Source organism: Halichoerus grypus, chromosome 6 (genome assembly GCF_964656455.1).
Source record: "Halichoerus grypus chromosome 6, mHalGry1.hap1.1, whole genome shotgun sequence".
NCBI lineage: Eukaryota > Metazoa > Chordata > Mammalia > Carnivora > Phocidae > Halichoerus > Halichoerus grypus.
Window position 1 is genome coordinate 161,058,054 of NC_135717.1, and position 19,432 is coordinate 161,077,485.

At 45.6% G+C, this 19,432-nt stretch overlaps 1 protein-coding gene across 1 annotated transcript in view; it reads left to right on the top strand.

Annotated features, from left to right (window-relative positions):
* STAB2 (stabilin 2) overlaps positions 1-19,432 on the top strand; it is a 144,831-nt gene that overhangs the window by 80,553 nt on the left and 44,846 nt on the right. Inside the window, exons 32-42 of the mRNA XM_036103511.2 lie at positions 138-236; positions 325-432; positions 2,522-2,653; positions 5,265-5,393; positions 6,476-6,532; positions 7,480-7,575; positions 9,361-9,556; positions 10,934-11,029; positions 14,342-14,387; positions 15,246-15,322; positions 17,789-17,914. Of these exons, the coding sequence (XP_035959404.2) occupies positions 138-236; positions 325-432; positions 2,522-2,653; positions 5,265-5,393; positions 6,476-6,532; positions 7,480-7,575; positions 9,361-9,556; positions 10,934-11,029; positions 14,342-14,387; positions 15,246-15,322; positions 17,789-17,914 (1,162 nt within the window). The remainder of the gene's footprint in view (positions 1-137; positions 237-324; positions 433-2,521; positions 2,654-5,264; positions 5,394-6,475; positions 6,533-7,479; positions 7,576-9,360; positions 9,557-10,933; positions 11,030-14,341; positions 14,388-15,245; positions 15,323-17,788; positions 17,915-19,432) is intronic.

Sequence of the window (19,432 nt, forward strand, 5' to 3'; positions counted from 1 at the left end):
TTAAATTTGCAGAGGCACTCTGTGGACAAGCAGTGGTCCTTATCATTGCATCTGGTCATGCGACATGAGCCTACCTACCGGAGGGCAGCAAGTCCTACGGACACATGCTAACAGAATCTGGGGACTTTCTTTCCCAGGTTCTGGTTCCCCAAAGAAGCCTATCTGTCTCCTTGCCAAACCTGCTCACCCGGCTGGACCAGATGCCCGACTATTCCATTTTCCGGGGCTACATCATTGTAAGTACCACGTTCGCTGCGCGACCTGCTGGCTCGGGGTACCTGCACAGGGGAATCCCTCACGCGTTTTTGTCTCTTGCCCCCACAGCAATATAACCTGGCCAGTGCGATCGAGGCAGCCGACGCTTACACAGTGTTTGCTCCAAACAACGAGGCCGTCGAGAATTACATCCGGGAGAAGAAGGTCACAACTCTAGTAGGTATTGGGAATGATAACCAGGAAAATTATTTCTGAACATTCAAACTCAACATTTTTCAATCCATCAATCAAGGACCATTCCACTCTCTCATCAGAGCTTCCTTGTCCGTGTCCAGATACTTAAGGTATACTTGTGCAGAGACTTTCTCTGCCCGTGTGTTTCATTCACACCCCTGGGAGCACACAGTCAGGACCCTATGCAAGGATGCAGGTGTCCCAGGAAGCTGGAAGGATCCTCCTGGTCACCCCTCTTCTCCGCCCTGGCCTCCCTGGTCCCCTGAAATGTCAGCGGCAGGGATGAGGAGAAAGTGGGTCATCTCTATCTTCCTCCTCTTCTCCCCACTTCTATCCTCCCTGATTCCTAACATCTGGGGCTAGACAGTCCAAATTTGTCAAAAGATTTTGTCAAAGAATACAAAGCTCCAATCATGCCACTCTATGCCTTAACACCCTTGGGTGGATCCCCATTTCTTGCAGGACTGAGTTCAGACTACCTTCCCAGGTATTTAAGGCCTCTGTCAACTGGCCGCCATTCATCTTCTATTCAGTGGTGGCTCCAGAATTTTCACTTAGGAGCCAGGGTTGCCCTGCTCCCAGCCTCCACAATGGGAGGACATGTTTGAAGCTGTATTTGCACAGCAAACACACTATTTTCCCTTATATCTTCAAATAAGGTGCCTGAGACAGAGACACTAATGAAATGTGGACAGTTGAAGTCCCTCTAAGCCGTCCTTGGGCCCATCTCTTCTCTGCAGAAGCCCCCTGATCTAACCAGAGTGACGGTCTCAGAGACCCTAAATAAGCCAAAGGGGTGTCTGATGCCTTTGTTCGTATCCACCCACACACACAGACATACGAGTGCACATGTGTGCACGCACACAAACACACGTACACGCACATAATGCTCCCTCGATCAGAAAGCCTGCCCTTCCGCCTTCACTACCTCCAGAATCACCCCACCCATTCTTCAGGTCCAGTCTGGCCTCCTCAGGGAAGCTGGCTCACCACCCGAGCCAATAGAAAATCTCTCCTGCCTCTGAGTTCAGACCATCTGCATGCCCTTCAGCATCTATATGGTGTGATGAGTTGTCCTTTCAAGTGAGCAGGCCTTAGCTCACCAAGGAGCTTATAAAGTCCATAAGGGCAGGGACAGTGTCCTACACTTTTGTAACTGACATGATAAACAAGCAGGGCTCCTGGGAGGGGTCAGAAATCACCTTCATCCTGTCTCCTCTGCCCTGCCCCAGTCCCTGTGAACCTGTTCAGTGGAAAATATTCTTTTCCTGCCTCCCCGATGCTTTGGTGGTTCACTGGAGACCCCACCCACCACTGTGGTCTCTGACTGCTGTCCTCTTGACCTGAGTGCATCACCCTAGCCCTATAGTCATCAATCTCCTCCTCGACCCTAAGCATCCAGAACCCACCTCCAGCGTTTCCCCTGGGGAAGCCTGTCTGTCCCACTAGGCCGCTATCTAAGATAAGACCTAAGGTCCCAGTTCTCTCCAGCCTTGCCACACATCTGGCCCACAGGACATACGTCATTTCTTGTCCCAAGCCAGCATTGAGTGGTGGCCTGTCTCAGTGCAGGGACACCTCTCCTCCCTCCCAGTGGATCAACCTGCCAGCCATCTGTGGAGTGAGATTGCTCAGGCCTGAGTACAACCCAGTCCCACAGGCCACCGTATCTGCCACCGATCACGTTCTTCAAAACATCCCATCAAATCTCCTCTTGTGGTCCCTGGGGTGAGAGGCAGGCTGGGGTGTGGGGATTCTCTCTTCATAACACTTCTCTTGAAAGAAATCATCTTTAAAATCCTCCCTTGAGCTTCATGCCCTCAGTCCGGGTTTTAGGGTCACATCAGGAGTTGTGGACCATCCCACGTGGAAGACTGGCCATGTGGGAGGTGATGTGTCTCAGATTTAGTATTTAATATCTACTGCATCCTGATGCCTCGGTCAGACCTTACAGTTCAACAAGCTATTGCTCCGGTAATTCCCACAGTGCTGGGCATGCTGGGGGCAGCCCAGTAAGTGACTGGGGCTTGGTTGACCTGTGGGTTGACTTTCACTTCTGTGTGCTGCCCAGGAGGAGGACGTACTCAGGTATCACGTGGTCTTGGAGGAGAAACTCTTAAAGAATGACCTGCACCACGGCATGCACCGGGAGACCATGCTGGGCTTTTCCTACCTCCTCGGCTTCTTTCTCCATGATGAGCAGGTGCGACCCTTTTACTTAAAACCCAGGAGTGAGTGTCTTAGCTCCTATCATCTGTCATCACTTCCATGTTGGAATAATCTCACTGGTGCTTCCTAAGCCTTATCTACAAAAGACAGTTGTCTGTCTTTCACCATAAAAAGCAAAGAGACTGCCAAGCTCCCCAGCTCACCCTCCCTGTTACCAGCATTCGGATAATGGGTGTGGGCTTTACTAATCATGGTATTTGAATTCCAGCACTCACAAGTGCCCTCTGACCCTGGTTCCTAACAAACCCAACAGACAGTCCCCAAGCAGTCTCTAAGATAGAAGGGTACCTGGCAGCAAAACCCAACTCCCAGGATGTGGCCCTGACTCCACGGGGCCAAGTGACACGTGGGATCCAGCAGCCGAGTGAATAATGTCATGATTGCTTGATCATAGGGACCCGCGGTCCTAGGACCAGCTGACCCCACACCAGTATCCCAATATCTAGCTCACACAACCACTAAATATTTCAGTGTTCAGAATTCATGAAAAAGAATTGATGAGACTAAATATGTAAAGTATTTCAAGTATAATTCTAATGACATATTTCAAACATCAAGGAAGAAGACTGGTTTATGAAAATTCAACAAGAAACTCACAGTGTAACTCTAGTGTAAATTCTCACAAGAAAAATTAATAAAAACAAATTATTGCTTAAGATAAACTAAGCACAATGTTAAGAGGAAGAAAGTTTAATCACTGACATTTTTTAGCATTAATATTATTTGGTCCTTTTAAAAAGTGCAATGTTAAAACAATGTTCTCTGTGGTATCATTGAACCACAAGTGAAGCTTTGTGGACATTTTGTTTCAACCTGCTTGGGTAAAAAAAAAGAGCCTAACTCTTCGTTACTTCCAAATATTTTCCTCCCACTCCTGTGAATAATCCCACCTGTTATGGAATAACTTTGAGGAGATCCTTTTAAATACATCTTCTTATTTTTCCTGGTAAGGCAACTTTTTATTGGTAAAGAACTTAGATTTTTTTGTTTTTATCCGTATCATTTCTTACTTCATCACATACAGATGAATTTTCTAATGCAGTTAGTTGAATAAATTTCAACTCTGTCATGTTTATTTCCCATTTGTTTGGAAATTCTTTGATCTAGAGCAATTTTACACTAGAGGCTTTTAACTCACAATAAACTGTTCTACCTCACAGTCGAGGTTTTGCTTTTATCCATAACTCATTTACTTTCTCTTAGGACAACGGAATTTTATGAAAAAGCTCTCTAACCCAGTAAACTTGTGTTCAAATAAAAATTTTAATGCAGCCCATAATCCTCTGGGTACATCTCACAAAGAAAATGATTCAGACGTTTTTTTAATGCCAAATCAATGGTATTATAGCATCAGAAGTTATGTCAGTTTGATATTTTTTAAGTAGCTCAGTATCTCGGAATTCTGGAAGTTTGTGCTGCAAGCACCGTTTGACAGGACCTGTAAGGTCCCCTGCTAGTTTTCCAAATCTACACGGATGCTAGAAGACCTCTGCGGAGCTCAGCCATGATTGATCTCAACACGCAACGGAAATTCACCTGACTCCAAGCAAATCATAAGGGATTTTAACATTCCATGGCAGTTCAAATTTCAGCACTTAAAAGAGTCATTTTAATATTGCTGTTGTGGGGAGTTTGGGGATGTTATTAATCATTTTTAAACCCTTTTTGGATACAAACTTAACATTTTCTTAGTACAATAAAGATTCCCCCTTCTCCCAACTCACACCTACACACACACACACACACACACACACACTCTCTCTCTCTCTCTCTCTCTCTCTCTAATTTTTTAAAGAACTATTTGTTCCCAATTATATTAGTTATATTAATGAATGGATGAATGGATTCACTTGTTTTGTATTACTCAATCATTAAGGTAGCCTCCCCTAAAAAAATCAAAACGAAACAAGTTGCAACTCAGAATTGAATTTGAGTTAGCAGCATGTAATGCAGAACCTCTGAGCACCTGCCACACACTGGGAAATGATACTATCTGGTGGAACACTTTCCACAAACAAAAACACTTAAAAAATGCTAGTTATTTTTATTCTTAAATACCTGTTGCTTGGCCTTTCTAAGGGTTGCTTACAAACTAACCATGGAGATGTGCTGAAAGGCCATTGAGTTTCCTTCTCCATGCCTTGGTTATGGAAGGCATTCAAACCTCCAGGACCACCAGTCCACAGCACAGGGGAGCACACCCCATGGAGCCATTTTGCCAATGGGACTCACGTAACAATCACGATTCAGAATTCTTCAAGCAGTCATAAACCAACTAATGTGAGGGGTGGAGAGAAACCTTAGAGATGATCTAGAACAGCCTCTTCTTTTACAAAAGAGGAAATTGAGATTCAGAGAGGAAAAGCAACCAGCCTGAGGTCACACAACAAGATGGTGCCGGATGCGGGACTGTTACTTAGACTCTCCTCCCCAAGAGAGCTCTTTCCACTACAGAGTGCTACCTTCCAGGTGGGTACTGGAATATCTCTGAGACTGTTGGGATAGTGATAGCCTCTAATCCCTATCGTTGCTATTTCCCTTGAAATCACTACAATCAAACTCACATTCAACCCTCTTGTTCACAGCTCTACGTAAATGAGGCCCCGATAAACTACACCAATGTGGCCACTGACAAGGGAGTGATCCATGGCTTGGGGAAAGTTCTGGAAATTCAGAAGAATAGATGTGATAATAACGACACTACTATTGTACAAGTAAGTTATATCCAAGGCCAATGATGCACCTGCTGGTTTCATTTTTTATAAATTTTTAAAGCATAAAGTTCATCTATCAGGACATCTCAATTCGGTTCAAAAACACATTGAGTGAGGATCTCTGATGTATGAAGAAACAGAATCAACGTGACTCTACAAAGATAAATGAGACATGATCCCTGCCCTCAGTGGGCTCACAGTCCAGTGCAATGACTTGTACCTTGGGTGCCTGGGAACTTCCCTGGAGGGTTGTATTGAGCAGGATTCTTAAGCCATGGTCTTCCTCAGTGGGAAACATGCCACGCCTGATGTAGGCGCAGAGAGGGGGGCTAGGGTGCACCTATGGCAGGTATTGGCCAAGCCTGGTCTACTGGGAGAGAAAATAGGGAGCTGCATTATTTCGGTGTAACAGAGGATTCGGTAATGCAGCCTTTTCACTCCAGTCCATGGGATGGTGTAGGATCTTTCCGTAATAGTAATAACTGCTGACATCTGGGGGGCACTTATTATGTGCCAGGCGCTGCACATATTTTATATTGTTATAATGGTTTTATACGGGTTAATACACATGTTACATGTATTAATCCGTCCTCACAACACCCTACAAAATAGGTACTATTACTATCCCCATTCTACAGATGGGGAAAATGAGCCACAAAGAGGTTAAGGAATGTACCCAGGTTCACAGAACTAGCAAGTGGCAGACAAAGAGTTCAAATCCAGGCAGTCTGGCCCCAGAGCCAGAACCGTGAACGACCGCACTATCCTGTCTGGTGGGGGCCAAGTTAAGAACTAGTCACATTGGCCTCCTCCTGCTCTAGGAACGGGTCACATTTAAAAATTTCTGTCATTCTTAAGTTGCGCTCATTGTTTTATAATAGTGTATATTATCTCCATGCTGAGTCCTCAGCTCCCAGGTGCTCCCAAGGGTTGACCAGATGAACTTCCCTAATATCTTTCTGAATTTCAATTCTACATCCTAAAACCTTCAGCTCCAAGGTCTGTAAAATACTTGCAGCCTCACTTTGCACTAAAATTAAGAATGGTGAAATGTTCACTTTGCCTCTCTGTGTTTTACCAAGGGAAAATGTGGCAAGTGTCTCCAGCAGCCAGTCTGCCCATTTGGAACTAAACAACTAGTAAGTATTTTGTCTGCTTTGATAAAATAGTTTCCAGATTCCAGGAGGTCCAAATTAGAAAATGAACCTCAAAAAAATGAAAGAAAGAAAATGAACCTCAAGCATACCTCATTTTCACTGCCCTCAATTCCTGTACTTGGTTTTAATTTAATTTTACCATCATATGTGCATCTTTCTAAAGTCTTGAATCTTTTTTTGGACCGAAGCATAATTTAATTAATACATAAATAGAAACTGGGATTCACATCAGTTGATACACAATACAGGAAGGCATTTTTCACTTTCTACATCTTTCAGTCCCAGAAGCTAGTTGAGGACAAGAGCAAGAAATCTTAGAGAAGGGCAGACTCCATAACCGAAACCACATCCAATCTGGATGAGTTTCACCTGCCTGATTTCCTTTTATAGTTGAACTTACAACTCTCTCTAAGAAACAGATGGCAAACTTGGGAGAGGTAAACATGTCTTTGAATTAATTACCAATGTTTCAAACAAACTAGCTATTTATTGCAAAAGCTACTTCCGATAATGTTCCAATCATTACAAAAAAATAGATGTTTATGCACCTCTCATAGCATGCGAATAAGAATTTCTGATGATACCAATGCTGATTCTCTCACTAGAGTTTAATCTTGTTATTACAGGATAATTTTATCTAATGTATTTTACAATTCTTCCAAACTTGAGTTAGTTTTCTAGACAAAAGTTCTTTTTACAGAGTACCACCTTAAGGTATAATAATTTGGATTTTGCCACCTGTTCGGTTCTGGCAACCAACAGTGCGTTTTTGTGTCTTCTTCCTTACAAAGCAGCTCCAAGAAGCAGACCCCCTCCCTTTCCAGAACATTTCAGTGGGAGAAACAGCAATACGTCACCCACCTACTTGCCCTTAGAGATTGGAACTTTTCCCTCACCCAAAAGCTGATATAATCATTTCTATTTCATAGGGTGAAGAGATAAGGAGATGTATCTATACCATTTATTTCATGGGCAAGCGAACCCTGTTCATTGGGTGCCGGGCAAAATGTGTGAAAACCATCATTGTGAGTATAACGATTGAATCGCCCTTCCAATCCCTGCAGCAGCATGGGGAAGTTTTATCGTATGTCACACTTTTCAGATGCCTTCACATCTATTCCTTCTGCCTCTCCTCTTCCTCCTCATCATCCTCATTGTTATTGTCATCGTCATGCAAGGTAGCGGTGGTAGCAGGAAAACTCAGGACAGCAGGAAGTCAGGAAACAGGGAAAAGCTGCAATATTCAATTGCATCGTGAGGAAATTGAAAGACTGGGAGCCTAGGAGGACCTCCTCATTGTCACAACAGGGACGGAGGAGATGGCCAGCTTCCTAAGGAAAGAGAAGGTGCACCTGCTTGTTTAGAAAACAGGACCCCAGAGCTAAGCACGTCTGCACTGCTGCTTTGGAATCTGCAGGAAAATTCTTTATAACTTCCTGTCCTGCCTCTTCCCCAGAAGACTAGCCATAGCCTCAGCCTATCCTACAGAAACAAGATGGTTTGGCCCTTAAGCTGCAGAGCTTGGGGCTGCAGAAGATTCTGTGGGGTTTTGGGGTCTTGTTTTCCAGTATCCAGAAATGTTTTATTGGAACACAGCCATGCTCATCCATTTATTTTTTACTGAAGTATAATTAACATACAATGGTATATTCGTTTCACACGTACACACAGTGATTCAATAATTCTATATGTGGAACCTAAAAACAAAACAAAGGAACAAAGAAACAAACCAAAACAAAAACAAAAACAAACAAAAAAACCAGACTCTTAAACACAGAGAACAAACTGGTGGTTGCCAGAGGGGAAGTGGGGGGGGGCGGAGGGGGGATGAGTGAAATAGGTGATAGGGATTGTGAGGTACAAACTTCCAGTTATAAAATAAGACAGAGATGAAAAGTGCAGGCTAGGGAATATAGTCAGTAATCGCGTAGCAATGTTGTCTGGTGACAGATGGTGTCTGCACTCATTGTGCTGAGCACTGAGTAATGTAGATGTGAGTGTGTTAGTGCCCTCAAGAATAAAGCCATCTGGGGCGCCTGGGTGGCCCCGTGGGTTAAGCTTCTGCCTTCGGCTCAGGTCATGATTGGGGATCCTGGGATAGAGCTCCCTGCTCCCGGGGAGTTTGCTTCTCCCTCTCCCTCTGCTCCTCCCTGCCCATGCATTCATGCATGCGCAGGAGCTCTCTCTCTCTCTCTCACTCTCTCAAATAAATAAACAGATCTTTTTTTAAAAAAAGAATAAAAGCATCAGTGATGGGGATTAAGGAGTGCACTTATCATGATGAGCAATGAGTAATATACAGAATTGCTGAATCACTATATTATATACCTGCAACTAATACATTGTATGTGAACTATACTGGAATTAAAATTAAAAATTTAATTAAATTTTTTTTAAAAAAGAAGAAGAAGAAGAAAGGCAGGCCCAGGCCAAGTGCACACCCTATACGGCTTCCCTAAACTACAAGAGACTCACTTCTAAAATGTTTGAGGCTTCCCCTGCAAAGGCCTCTCCCGGCTCAGCAGCATGGGGATGAGTAACACACCAGGAAGGGGCCGGGGTCCCCAGCGGCATCACCTGCATTATTCTTTACTCTGTTCCTGCTGCCTCCTTTCCCGATGGTCTTCATCCTAGTCTCTCGCTTGCCTTTTTCCTTTCCCTCTTTCCTGCCTCCCCATTGCATCCTGCCCCTGGCGCCCTCCAGGCACACAGCCCGCCCCACAAGCTGGATTTCCAGACCACGACGGGACAGAACCCGCGGAGATGGAGGTGGGGTCTCGTCCCAGCCCAGCCTTGTCCCTCGGTTTCAGACGAGAGCATGCTGTGCGGGCTTCTTTGGTCCCCAGTGCCAGCCCTGCCCTGGGGAAGCCGGGAACGTCTGCTTTGGAAACGGGATCTGCTTGGACGGAGTGAACGGCACGGGTGTGTGTGAGTGTGGAGAGGGCTTCGCGGGCACAGCCTGTGAGACCTGCGCCAAGGGCAAGTACGGCGCCCACTGTGACCAAGGTGTGCACCCTCCTCCCTCCCCACCCAGCACGACCTCCCCACCCACTGTGGGAAAGCAGCGTGGGGGCCATCTGCGCCCTAGCTCTGGGGCCAGGCTGGAACCCCACCTCTATTATCATGTGAATTGTGAGAATGTCTGTGTTGTGTAATTTGCATAGAACAGTGTCTTCCAGACATCTTCAATCACTAACTGGACCTGTTCCTTGACCTTCCCCAACCAACCACGTTTCTGTGTTTGCCTGTGTGCACTGATCCTCATGGTTAGCCTCTCAGGTTTGGACATTGCTTGATAGTTTGAAACGCCCGTTTGTGCACAGTATCTAGTTTAATTCACACAGGAACCTTATGTACCCATTTTACAGACGAGTATATTAAGGCAGAGCCGAATGACTTCCCTTAAGGTCACACCTGGTGGGAAGCAGAACTGAGGTTTGAATGCATATCTTGCTTGGCTCCAAAGCCTTGCTCTTGAATCATGCAGTCCTTTACCTGAAGATTACTCTATTAATTCACCTTCCCAGTAAGCCACATGCTTTAAGCTGTTTTCACAAAAATCATCATCTGTTTGCATTCTCTGACCTTGTGCCCGAGGACGCACACACATGGGAGGAATTTCCTAATCCATGATGAGAAAACGAGGCATTTTTTTTCCTACCCTGAACTAAAAACCATAAATCGGACCTGACTATCACTGCTTTGTCATCAGCTTTCCAAGCCAGACAAAACCAATATATAATTGAATCACTACCATTGGACCATATAATATATAGTTGCAACTGTAGTGCTGACTCTTTCTGTCATTTGGAAGCATCTTCTGCTTCCAGTTGTGCGGGACTTCCTAACCGGTGATCCGTAGATGACCTTCATGGAGTCTAGCGAAGTCCCAAACCTGAATGCTTTTCCCTGGGGGAAGGCATCCAAGGCTTTTAACCAGTTCTCAGAGGCTCACGGCACTGCTGCGTAACAAAGGAATCGGCTTTTCTATGTTGTAAAAGAAGGCAGTGCTATCCCAGGTTTATATAAACCTAGTGGACAGACCTTAGGGAACAAACATGCTTCCGTCCCAGGGCGTCGCACACAACCCTGAGTCCTCCGCTAAGCTTAGCTGAGGACACTCTCGCCCTGCTTCCGTCACCAAGCCACAGTGCTACACCGTCCCCCAACTGTGGTCTCTGTCAAATCATGACCCAACTCGACTCTTCTCCTGTGCCCCCTGCCCTTCCTGTGAATCCAGCCCTCCATTGAGGACGATGGTGCTCTGGAACCAGGTGGGAGAATGAAGTGCCCTTCATGTGAAGTGCCTCTTCATAGTAAATGATAATGAGTTCCGGAACACAGGTCAGAGGGCTAACAATTTGTGGGCGCTTTTCCACGTAGTGTGTTCTTGTGTCCATGGGAGATGCAACCAAGGACCCTCAGGCGACGGTTCCTGCCACTGTGACCTTGGCTGGCGAGGAGTGAGATGCGACACAGGTAAGGGCAAGCCCCTCAGTCCTTATGATGTGTTCTTAGCCTCGCTTCCCAGCAGCTACATTTCTGTCCTCCTAAAATAGAAAGACAGCTTTAGGGGGCGCCTGGGTGGCTCAGTCTATTAAGCGTCTGCCTTCGGCTCAGGTCATGATCTCGGGGTTCTGGGATGGAGCCCCATGTCGGGCTCCCTGCTCAGTAGGGCGTCTGTCTCTCCCTCTCCCTCTACCCCCCACCACTTGTTGTCTCCCTCTCTCTCACTCCCATCTCTCTCTCAAGTAAATAAATAAAATCTTTAAAAAGAAAAAAAGAAATGACACCTTTATTACCTCCTTTGGCAACCAAAGTAGCTCCTACTTGCCACAAAAAGTTTGTAAAATAAAGAAAAGCAGGGGCGCCTGCGTGGCTCAGTCGGTTGAGCGTCTGACTCTTGATTTCGGCTCAGGTCATGATCTCGGGGTCGTGAGATCGAGCCCTTCACCAACTGGCCCTCACCAGCAGCGAGGGGTCTGCTTGAGATTCTCTTCCTCTCCCTCTCTGCCCCTCCCCTTGCTCATGCTCACTCTCTCTCTCTCTCTCTCTCTCTCTCTCCCTCAAACAAATAATAAATCTTTTAAAAAAGAAAAGAAAAGCAGAAAGAGATAAATAAGAAATACATTCCCACAGCAGGAACAAACTATCATTAATATTTTACATTAGCCTTCCAACCTTTTTCTAGGTGTGTGTGGCTGAGACTGCGCTCTGCATAGTGTTACAGACTACTTTTTCATTTCACGATATGTCATGGATATATTTCCATGTGAATAAATATCGGTAAATATCATTTTTAATTTTCATATACTATTCCATTATATGACCATACCACACTCTCTAAAACCAGTTTTCTATTGTCATCATAATGCTGCAAAGAATGTCGCATGTATACATCTCCCACATTTGTCTAACTTACTCATTCACTAATATTTCTAGAGATAGGATTTCTGAGTCAGAGGTTGGCACTTTGGGGGAAGGGTTCGCTATTTACTGCCAAGTTGTCCTTCAGAGAATATATCCATTTAATTTCCCACTAACAGGATCTGAACAGACCCATTTCCCCCAACCCCACCACACGGCACTGATGTTTCTTTTTTTCTTTAAGATTTATTTATTTTAGAGAGAGAGAGAGAGCATGCAGGGGAGAAGGAGCAGAAGGAGAGGGAGAGAAAAACTTAAGCAGACTCCCCACTAAGCACAGAGCCCAACACAGGGCTCGCCCCAAGGACCCTGAGATCATGATCTGAGCCGAAACCAAGAGTCAGACGCTTAACCAACTGCACCACCCCGGCTCCCCTACACCGATGTTTCTTAATGTGCTCCAAGGATGGACCTCCAGGCTCACTCTTCCTGCTTTCCTTACTGGGAAGAAAGACCCAGCCTACCCCCACCTGCTCACCCAATCTAGAAACCATCGGCGTGGCCTTCACGCCTTCCACTCCTGCTCCCTCACTCCCTCACTAGCATGTCTACCTTATTCTAACCTCCACATCCCCTCCTGCTGCTCAGCTCCCAGCAGGAGACTTGTGATCTGTCCCTCTGCCCCCTGTCCCAGCTTCCTCAATTGCATCCTCCACACGGCTGCCGGAGAGAACTTTCCAAAACACAGATGTCTTAGTTCGGGCTGCTATAACAAATACTGTAGACGAGATGGCTTATAAGCAACATAAATTTCTCTCTCACAGTTCTGGATGCTGGAAGTCTGAGAGCAGGTGCCAGCACTGTCTGGTTCTGGTGAGAATCCTCTTCTGGGTTGCAGACTGCCAATTTCTCATGTCCTCACACGGCAGAAGAGGCCAGGGTGCTCTCTGGGATCTCTTTTATAAAAGCACCAATCCCATTCGTGAGCACTCTGCCTTTATGACCTGACCATCTCCAAAGGCCCAACCCCAATACCATCACACTGGAGATTAGGTTCCAGCATATGGATTTGGGGGGGAAAGAGGACACAAACATTCAGCCTATAACCATAGGTAAGACCATATTTCCCACCCCCTCCCCAGGACTTGACAACCTGCTATGGTTCTTCATTGCCTCTAGGAGAAAGTTCATTGCCTGCAAGAGACACAGCTTAGCAGGGTGGAGTACAAGGCTCTTCACCAATTGGCCCTCACCCAGTTTTCCAGGCTGGTCTCCGTGCACACCCTGCACAAGGAGCTTCCAGCCTAGAAGTGGAAATGCAAAAACTAGTGGCATGAGAGCACAGAGGAGAGAGCCTCTAGACTAGAGCGAGGAAGAGAACTCCTTTGTTTGGGGCAAACGCCCCACTCCCAAGCGCATGGTAGACATCACTGAGGCCAGACAGGGGTGTCACATCTTGCTCAGAAGAGCACAGCATGTCGTCACTGCCTACTCACTGAAGTTGGCTCGAAGGTTTAGAGCTCATTTCAGAGAGGAGGACCTAAAAGACGATTGGGATTTCAGTCGATAGAGAATGGAGAGAGAAGGGATTTCCAGGCTCAAGGAAGAGCATACATAAAGGCACAAAATCGCATTGCATCCATTCCAGCCTGCTGGAGCCTCTCACTGTTCGCTCTGACACAAAACGGACCGCTTTGACGGTCAAGTCTCTCCTTCTGGACCTTCTACGTGACTCGGCCAGCTCTGATGAGATTCTATCCCAAAGGCTCTTAACACGAGCATCTTTCCCAGAGGGTACTCTTTCTTCATCTCTAATGCTTTCTTTCTGGATCCTCCCCTGCTGGGACGTATCTGTTAGCTGGGTGTCCAAGGGCAAGAGCCTATGCTCTTCCAGGACGTTTAGGAATGAATGGAGCCCATAGATAATAGGGACCTGCCGTGTGCCTGCCTGGCCCTGGGTTATTTTTGCATATGCGAAAGAAAAAAAAAGTTTAATATTAGTTATAATTGGGTTTTGCTTGTTTATATCACTCTGTAATAAAATGATGAAAAACTAGAAAGAATAAGGAACGTAAGAAATATAAATGAAAGTAAAAAATCAGGCCCCAGTGAGGAACATGCATCAACATCCAGACCCTGAGGGAAGCGACTGTGTTTTACTCTCCTGATTCTGCCGCGTGGCACGGAGCCTGGCACACAGCGGACCACCCCATCGGTATATTTGACCTTCCAGTTTGGCTCTGAGCTTCCTGGCAGCCCATGCAAAAAAGGATTTACAAGGTCCCAGAGTTTTACATGGTTCACATGATGCGTATCATTACTTCCGAGGAATTAAATCTTTTCTTACCACCAAGTACTCAAAGAAAGTTCTTGAGGTAGGTTTAGTATGAAAGGACTGACCCAGCGATTGGTTCTCTTTCTCAGAGATCACGAAAGACGGCTGCAATGGGACGTGCCACAGCAGTGCCAAGTGCGTACCTCGGAGCTCTCTTTGGGGGTGATGCAAAGGGGATCCTTTCCTAAGAGTGTCCACCTCGGGGTAATCGTTTCCTGAGACCATTTCGGAAGAGTTAGGATAAAATTAAGTATGAAATGAAAATTCCCTCTGAAAAGGCCACCATCACCTTGCCAGATGCAGCCTTTTAAACAAGCTGCCCCCTGAGTTACCTGGCCTGTTGGCAAAAATGCCAGTTGTTACCCCCAGTTCAAGCCACAGGGACTCTTTCATAGAAGCCAAGGATAGGCAGTGCACCTGACCTTCATCCAACCTCACTCCTGCCGCCAAGCCTTACTTGTTCAGACTTCAGCTTCATACTGCTTACTCCCAGAGGGGCTTCGTGGTTCATTAGTTAGCCCAGTAACTGGGCTTAGATCTGAATTCAAATCAGCCTCTGTCCATTTCATTGTCTGCATGACCTTGAGTCAATTACTTTATGCTTCTAAGCCTCAGTTTCTCCATCTATAAAATGGGACTAATAATATCTGCTTGTTAGGGCTATTGGATATTGTGTAGGTTCTACAAAGTAATGTGCAAAGCACAGCTCCAAGTACATAAGTGGCTCTCTAAAGATTGGTAGCCATCCCGCCTATCCCTGGGCCGATGCTTGCATGTGCACACCTGCAGTTTTAGCTGCCCCTGGCGGGGCTGTGCTAGGAATGGCCTCTCCTTCCACCGCTTAGGCAAGACCTGTGAGTGCCACATGCGAGCAGGAGCTGGGTGCTGGGGATGAAGGGGGTGGTGTTATATGGTTTTTGTTTTTTGTGTTTTGTTTTGTTTTCTTTTTTTTTTTTTTCTTTCACAAATAGCACTTGCCCCTTCTCATTGCAGCTGCCTTCTCAATCCGGACGGCACAGCCTCGTGCAAATGCGCAGCAGGATTCCAAGGGAATGGAACGGTGTGCACAGGCAAGCGAGGAAGGGGTCTGCTGGGGGACACGAGGCTAGCATGAGCTGTTGAGAGGTCTGTGTTCCTGCAGACTGGCTGGGCAGCCGCTACCAGCCGCTGAGGGTGAACTGGATGTAACAGGACCACTGATTGGGCCCCGGGGCAAGAAAACTACTCTTCAGGGACCGGGCATGTGTTGGCTTAGGAATGGGTGGGTCAGTTGCACCTGTTTTCTTCTCCAAACAGTGGTTCACGGCCTTGACCGTGATTGAAATCACCTGGGGAACTTTAAAAACACTGGATTGATTGACCTAGGGTGTGGCCCAGGCGTGGGGACTCTGGAGTGGGCCAGGGGCTTGAATCCCAGTTCTTCCTCCTCCTACCCACGTGGCTTTGGGTGGGTATCTTACCTGCTCTGAGCCCCCTCAGCTCACTTATGAAGTAAACAAAACTGTGTCCCCTGCAGAGTGGTTTGGGGATGAAATGACCTGTCTGTACAAGGGCAGAATGAGACAGCAGTTTAAAGTAGCCCCGGCATCAGACTCTCCTGGGTTCGGGTCTAAGTTCTTCTCATTTGTGCTACTTTGGGAAAGTTGCTTGACTGATCTTTGCATCATTTTTTTATCTGTAAGTTGTAGGCAATAAGAGAATCTCCCTCACTGAACTGTTGGGTAATAACCTGGATTAATCCCTGTGAGTTGCTCAGAACAGCCCTGGCACAGAGCATACTCAATAAATGCAAGCTAATATTCTTACAGGGCCCACCACACATTTGGTGCTAGAAAAATGGAAACGCTTAGCATCATTTTTCTCTTATGCACCTTGTCCAGGCAGGCTTCGGTCCAGATTATAGTGGAGCTGGACAATGAACCTACCAGCCTACTTTCTAGACCATCTCACTCTGTGGATTCTCCCAGCATGGAGGCACCCTGACCCAGGCCCCAGATGTTTCCTGCAGTAGGATGTGCTCAGTATGCCAGGGAAAACAACTGGGAAGAGACAATAACTATAACGTTTCTCTTGCCCTCTGTTTTTAGGAAAAACTGTGAAAGCAGAAGACATAAGTTAATAGGAGAACAGCCAACATTTCTATAACACTTTCATATACATGATCAGATGGGAGTCTCTAAACCTGTAAACAAAACTCGATAGGTGGACCCCAAGGTTCATATTAACTAAGCGGCTTGTCCAAGGTCACAGCATGGGACTCCAAGTGGATCTGGGTCTTTGATCTACTTTGAATTAATTTGAGTACATGTTGTGAGGCGGAGGTCCAAGTTCATGTTTTTGTATGTGAAGATCCAATTGTCTCAGTATCATTTGTTGAAAAGATTAATCTTTCCCCCATTGAAATGTGTTGACATCTTTGTGGAAAACCGGTTGACCTTAGATGTATGGGTTTATTTCTGGACTCTCAATTCTATTCCATATATAGATGTCCTTTATCAGGTTAAGGAAGTTTCCTTTTATTCCTTGCCTGTTGAGTTTTTATTATTAAAGGCATGGAATTTTATCAAATGTTTTTGTTCCTTCTATTGAGATGATCATGTGGTTTTGTCTTTAATTCTCTTGATATGCAATAGTACATTAATTGATTTTTAAATGTTAAACCACCTTGCAGGGATGCCTGGGTGGCTCAGTCAGTTAAGCTCTGCCTTCGGCTCGGGTCATGATCCTGGTGTCCTGGGATCGAGTCCAGCACTGGGCTCCATGCTCTGCGGGAGCCTGCTTCTCCCTCTGCCTCTGCGTCTCCCCCCACCCCCACTGCTCATTCTCTCTCTCTCTCTCTCTCAAATAAATAAATAAAATCTTTTAAAAAATAAATAAATAAACCACCTGGCATTCCTCAAAATTCCCACTTGGTGATGGCATGTAATTCTTTTTATATATTGCCGAATTTGATTTACCAATATTTTCCTGAGGGTGTTTGTGTTTATATTCGCAAAGGATATTGGTCTGTAATTTTCTTGTGCTGGCTCTGCCTGGCTTTGGTAGCAGCGTGATACTGACCTCATAAAATGAATTGGGAAGTTTTCTCCCCTCTTCCAGTTTTTGGAAGAGTTTGTGAAAATTTGCTATTTATCCTTCTTTAAATGTTTGGTAGAATTCACCAGGGACGACCTCTGGTGCTTTGTGTTCTTTTGAACTATTCATATTGAATCCAGTGCCTGGCATTTTGAGGTATCTTCCATTTCTCACTCGAGTAAAAACACGTCACTGGTTTTTTTTTTTTTTAAGATTTTATTTATTTATTTGACACAGAGAGAGACAACGAGAGGGAACACAAGCAGGGGGAGTGGGAGAGGGAGAAGCAGGCTTCCCACGGAGCAGGGAGCCCGATGCGGGGCTCGATCCCAGGACCCTGGGATCATGACCTGAGCCGAAGGCAGACGCTTAACGACTGAGCCACCCAGGCGCCCCTCATCACTGTTTCTTTTCCCCCCTCTCCCTTCTGCTCTGCTTGGCATGACCCCTCTCTCCTACAGCCATCAACGCCTGTGAGACCAGCAACGGAGGTTGTTCTGCCCGGGCTGACTGCAGGAGAACCACCCCCGGGAGCCGGCAGTGTGTGTGTCGGGCAGGCCACACGGGCGATGGCATCATGTGCCTCGGTAGGTCCTGTCTGTCTCGGTAGGTCCCTCACTGTCCAGTGGCCACGGTTCAAGAATCAGAGTCTTGGCCAGTAGTCCTGTTATTAGGACCTGCCACTGCTGGAGTCATCTTTAAGTGTATCTGGGCAGGAAGGCATGAGGGCGTGAAAATGTGACTGCAGCGGGATGAAGGTGTGTGATGGCCAAAAATCACCTGGGAAGGAGGAAAAGGAGAGACTTGTTCCAGTTAAACATTATGGTGGTGACTGAATTTTTTTTAACACTTATTAGTTCTTTTTTTTTTTTTTTTTTACACAATAGCACATTCTCCCTGTAGAAAAATTAGAGAATGCATATATGCTGGGAGAGAATATTCTGGAAATAACCACCCTTCCTATTGTCCTATCACTCCAGTTTGCTATGTAGACACATACTTCTTTGAATGAAAATTCTGTTATGATACATAATATTTACTATGCCTAGCAATATGGAAGAACAACTCTCTCTGAAAATAAGTGTACCTCCAAATCATTATCTTCATGGCTACACACTGTTCTACTCTAAAGGCATGCCGTAGTAGTTGTCTGACTTTTAACATTTTAGTTGTAAAAATATATATATATATTCACACAGAAGCATTGCAAGAATAGTACAAAAGCAGGTCCACTTGCTTTTTACCTGGATTCACTATTGTTGATGTATTGCTCCATTTGCTTTATCATTTGCCCTCTCTATGTGTGTACACATTTTTCCTAAACCATTTGAGAGTAAACTATATATATGATATTCCCTTTACCCTTAAATACTTGGGCATATTAGAGAATAGGGGTGAATTCTTGCATACCCGCAGCAGTTAGCAACTTCAGTCAATTTACTACTGATATGATACGTTTGCCATTTGTATTCTAATTTTGTCCCCTGACCCCATAACATAATGTCCTATTTCGGCATTTTTTCCTCTAGAGCAGGATCCAGGTTAGGGATGGGCATTGTATTTGGCTGCCATGTCTCTTTAGTCTCCTTGAATCGTGGAGGATTCTCCAGCCTTGCTTTGTCTTTTATGACATTGACATTTTGGAAGAAGACAGTCCACCTCCCCAACTTTGTTTTTCATTGCATGTCCTTCATGTGGGGTTTATCTGATGTTTGTTCATGATTATATTGAGATGATGCATTCCAGACCTGATATCACAGGAGCGATAATGCATCCTGCTCAGGATATCACACCAGAGGCTCATGATTTCCAGCCGCCTCTCATCTGTGATGTGAATTTTGACCACTTGGCCAAGGTGCTATCTGATTTCTCCACGGTACTGTTGCTTTTTCCCCAGTGCTACTAAGAAGCAGTCAATGGGGAGATACTTGAGCACCCAGCAAAGATCCTGTTCCTCATCAAAGTGTCCTCCTAGATGGAGAATCTATTGATGATTCTTCCCTGAAGCAATTACATTGTGATAGTTACAAGTGACTTTTTTAATTCCTAAATTTCTTCCTTCATAGCATGTTGGATTGGACTCCGAGATTCTATTAGTTCAAGTC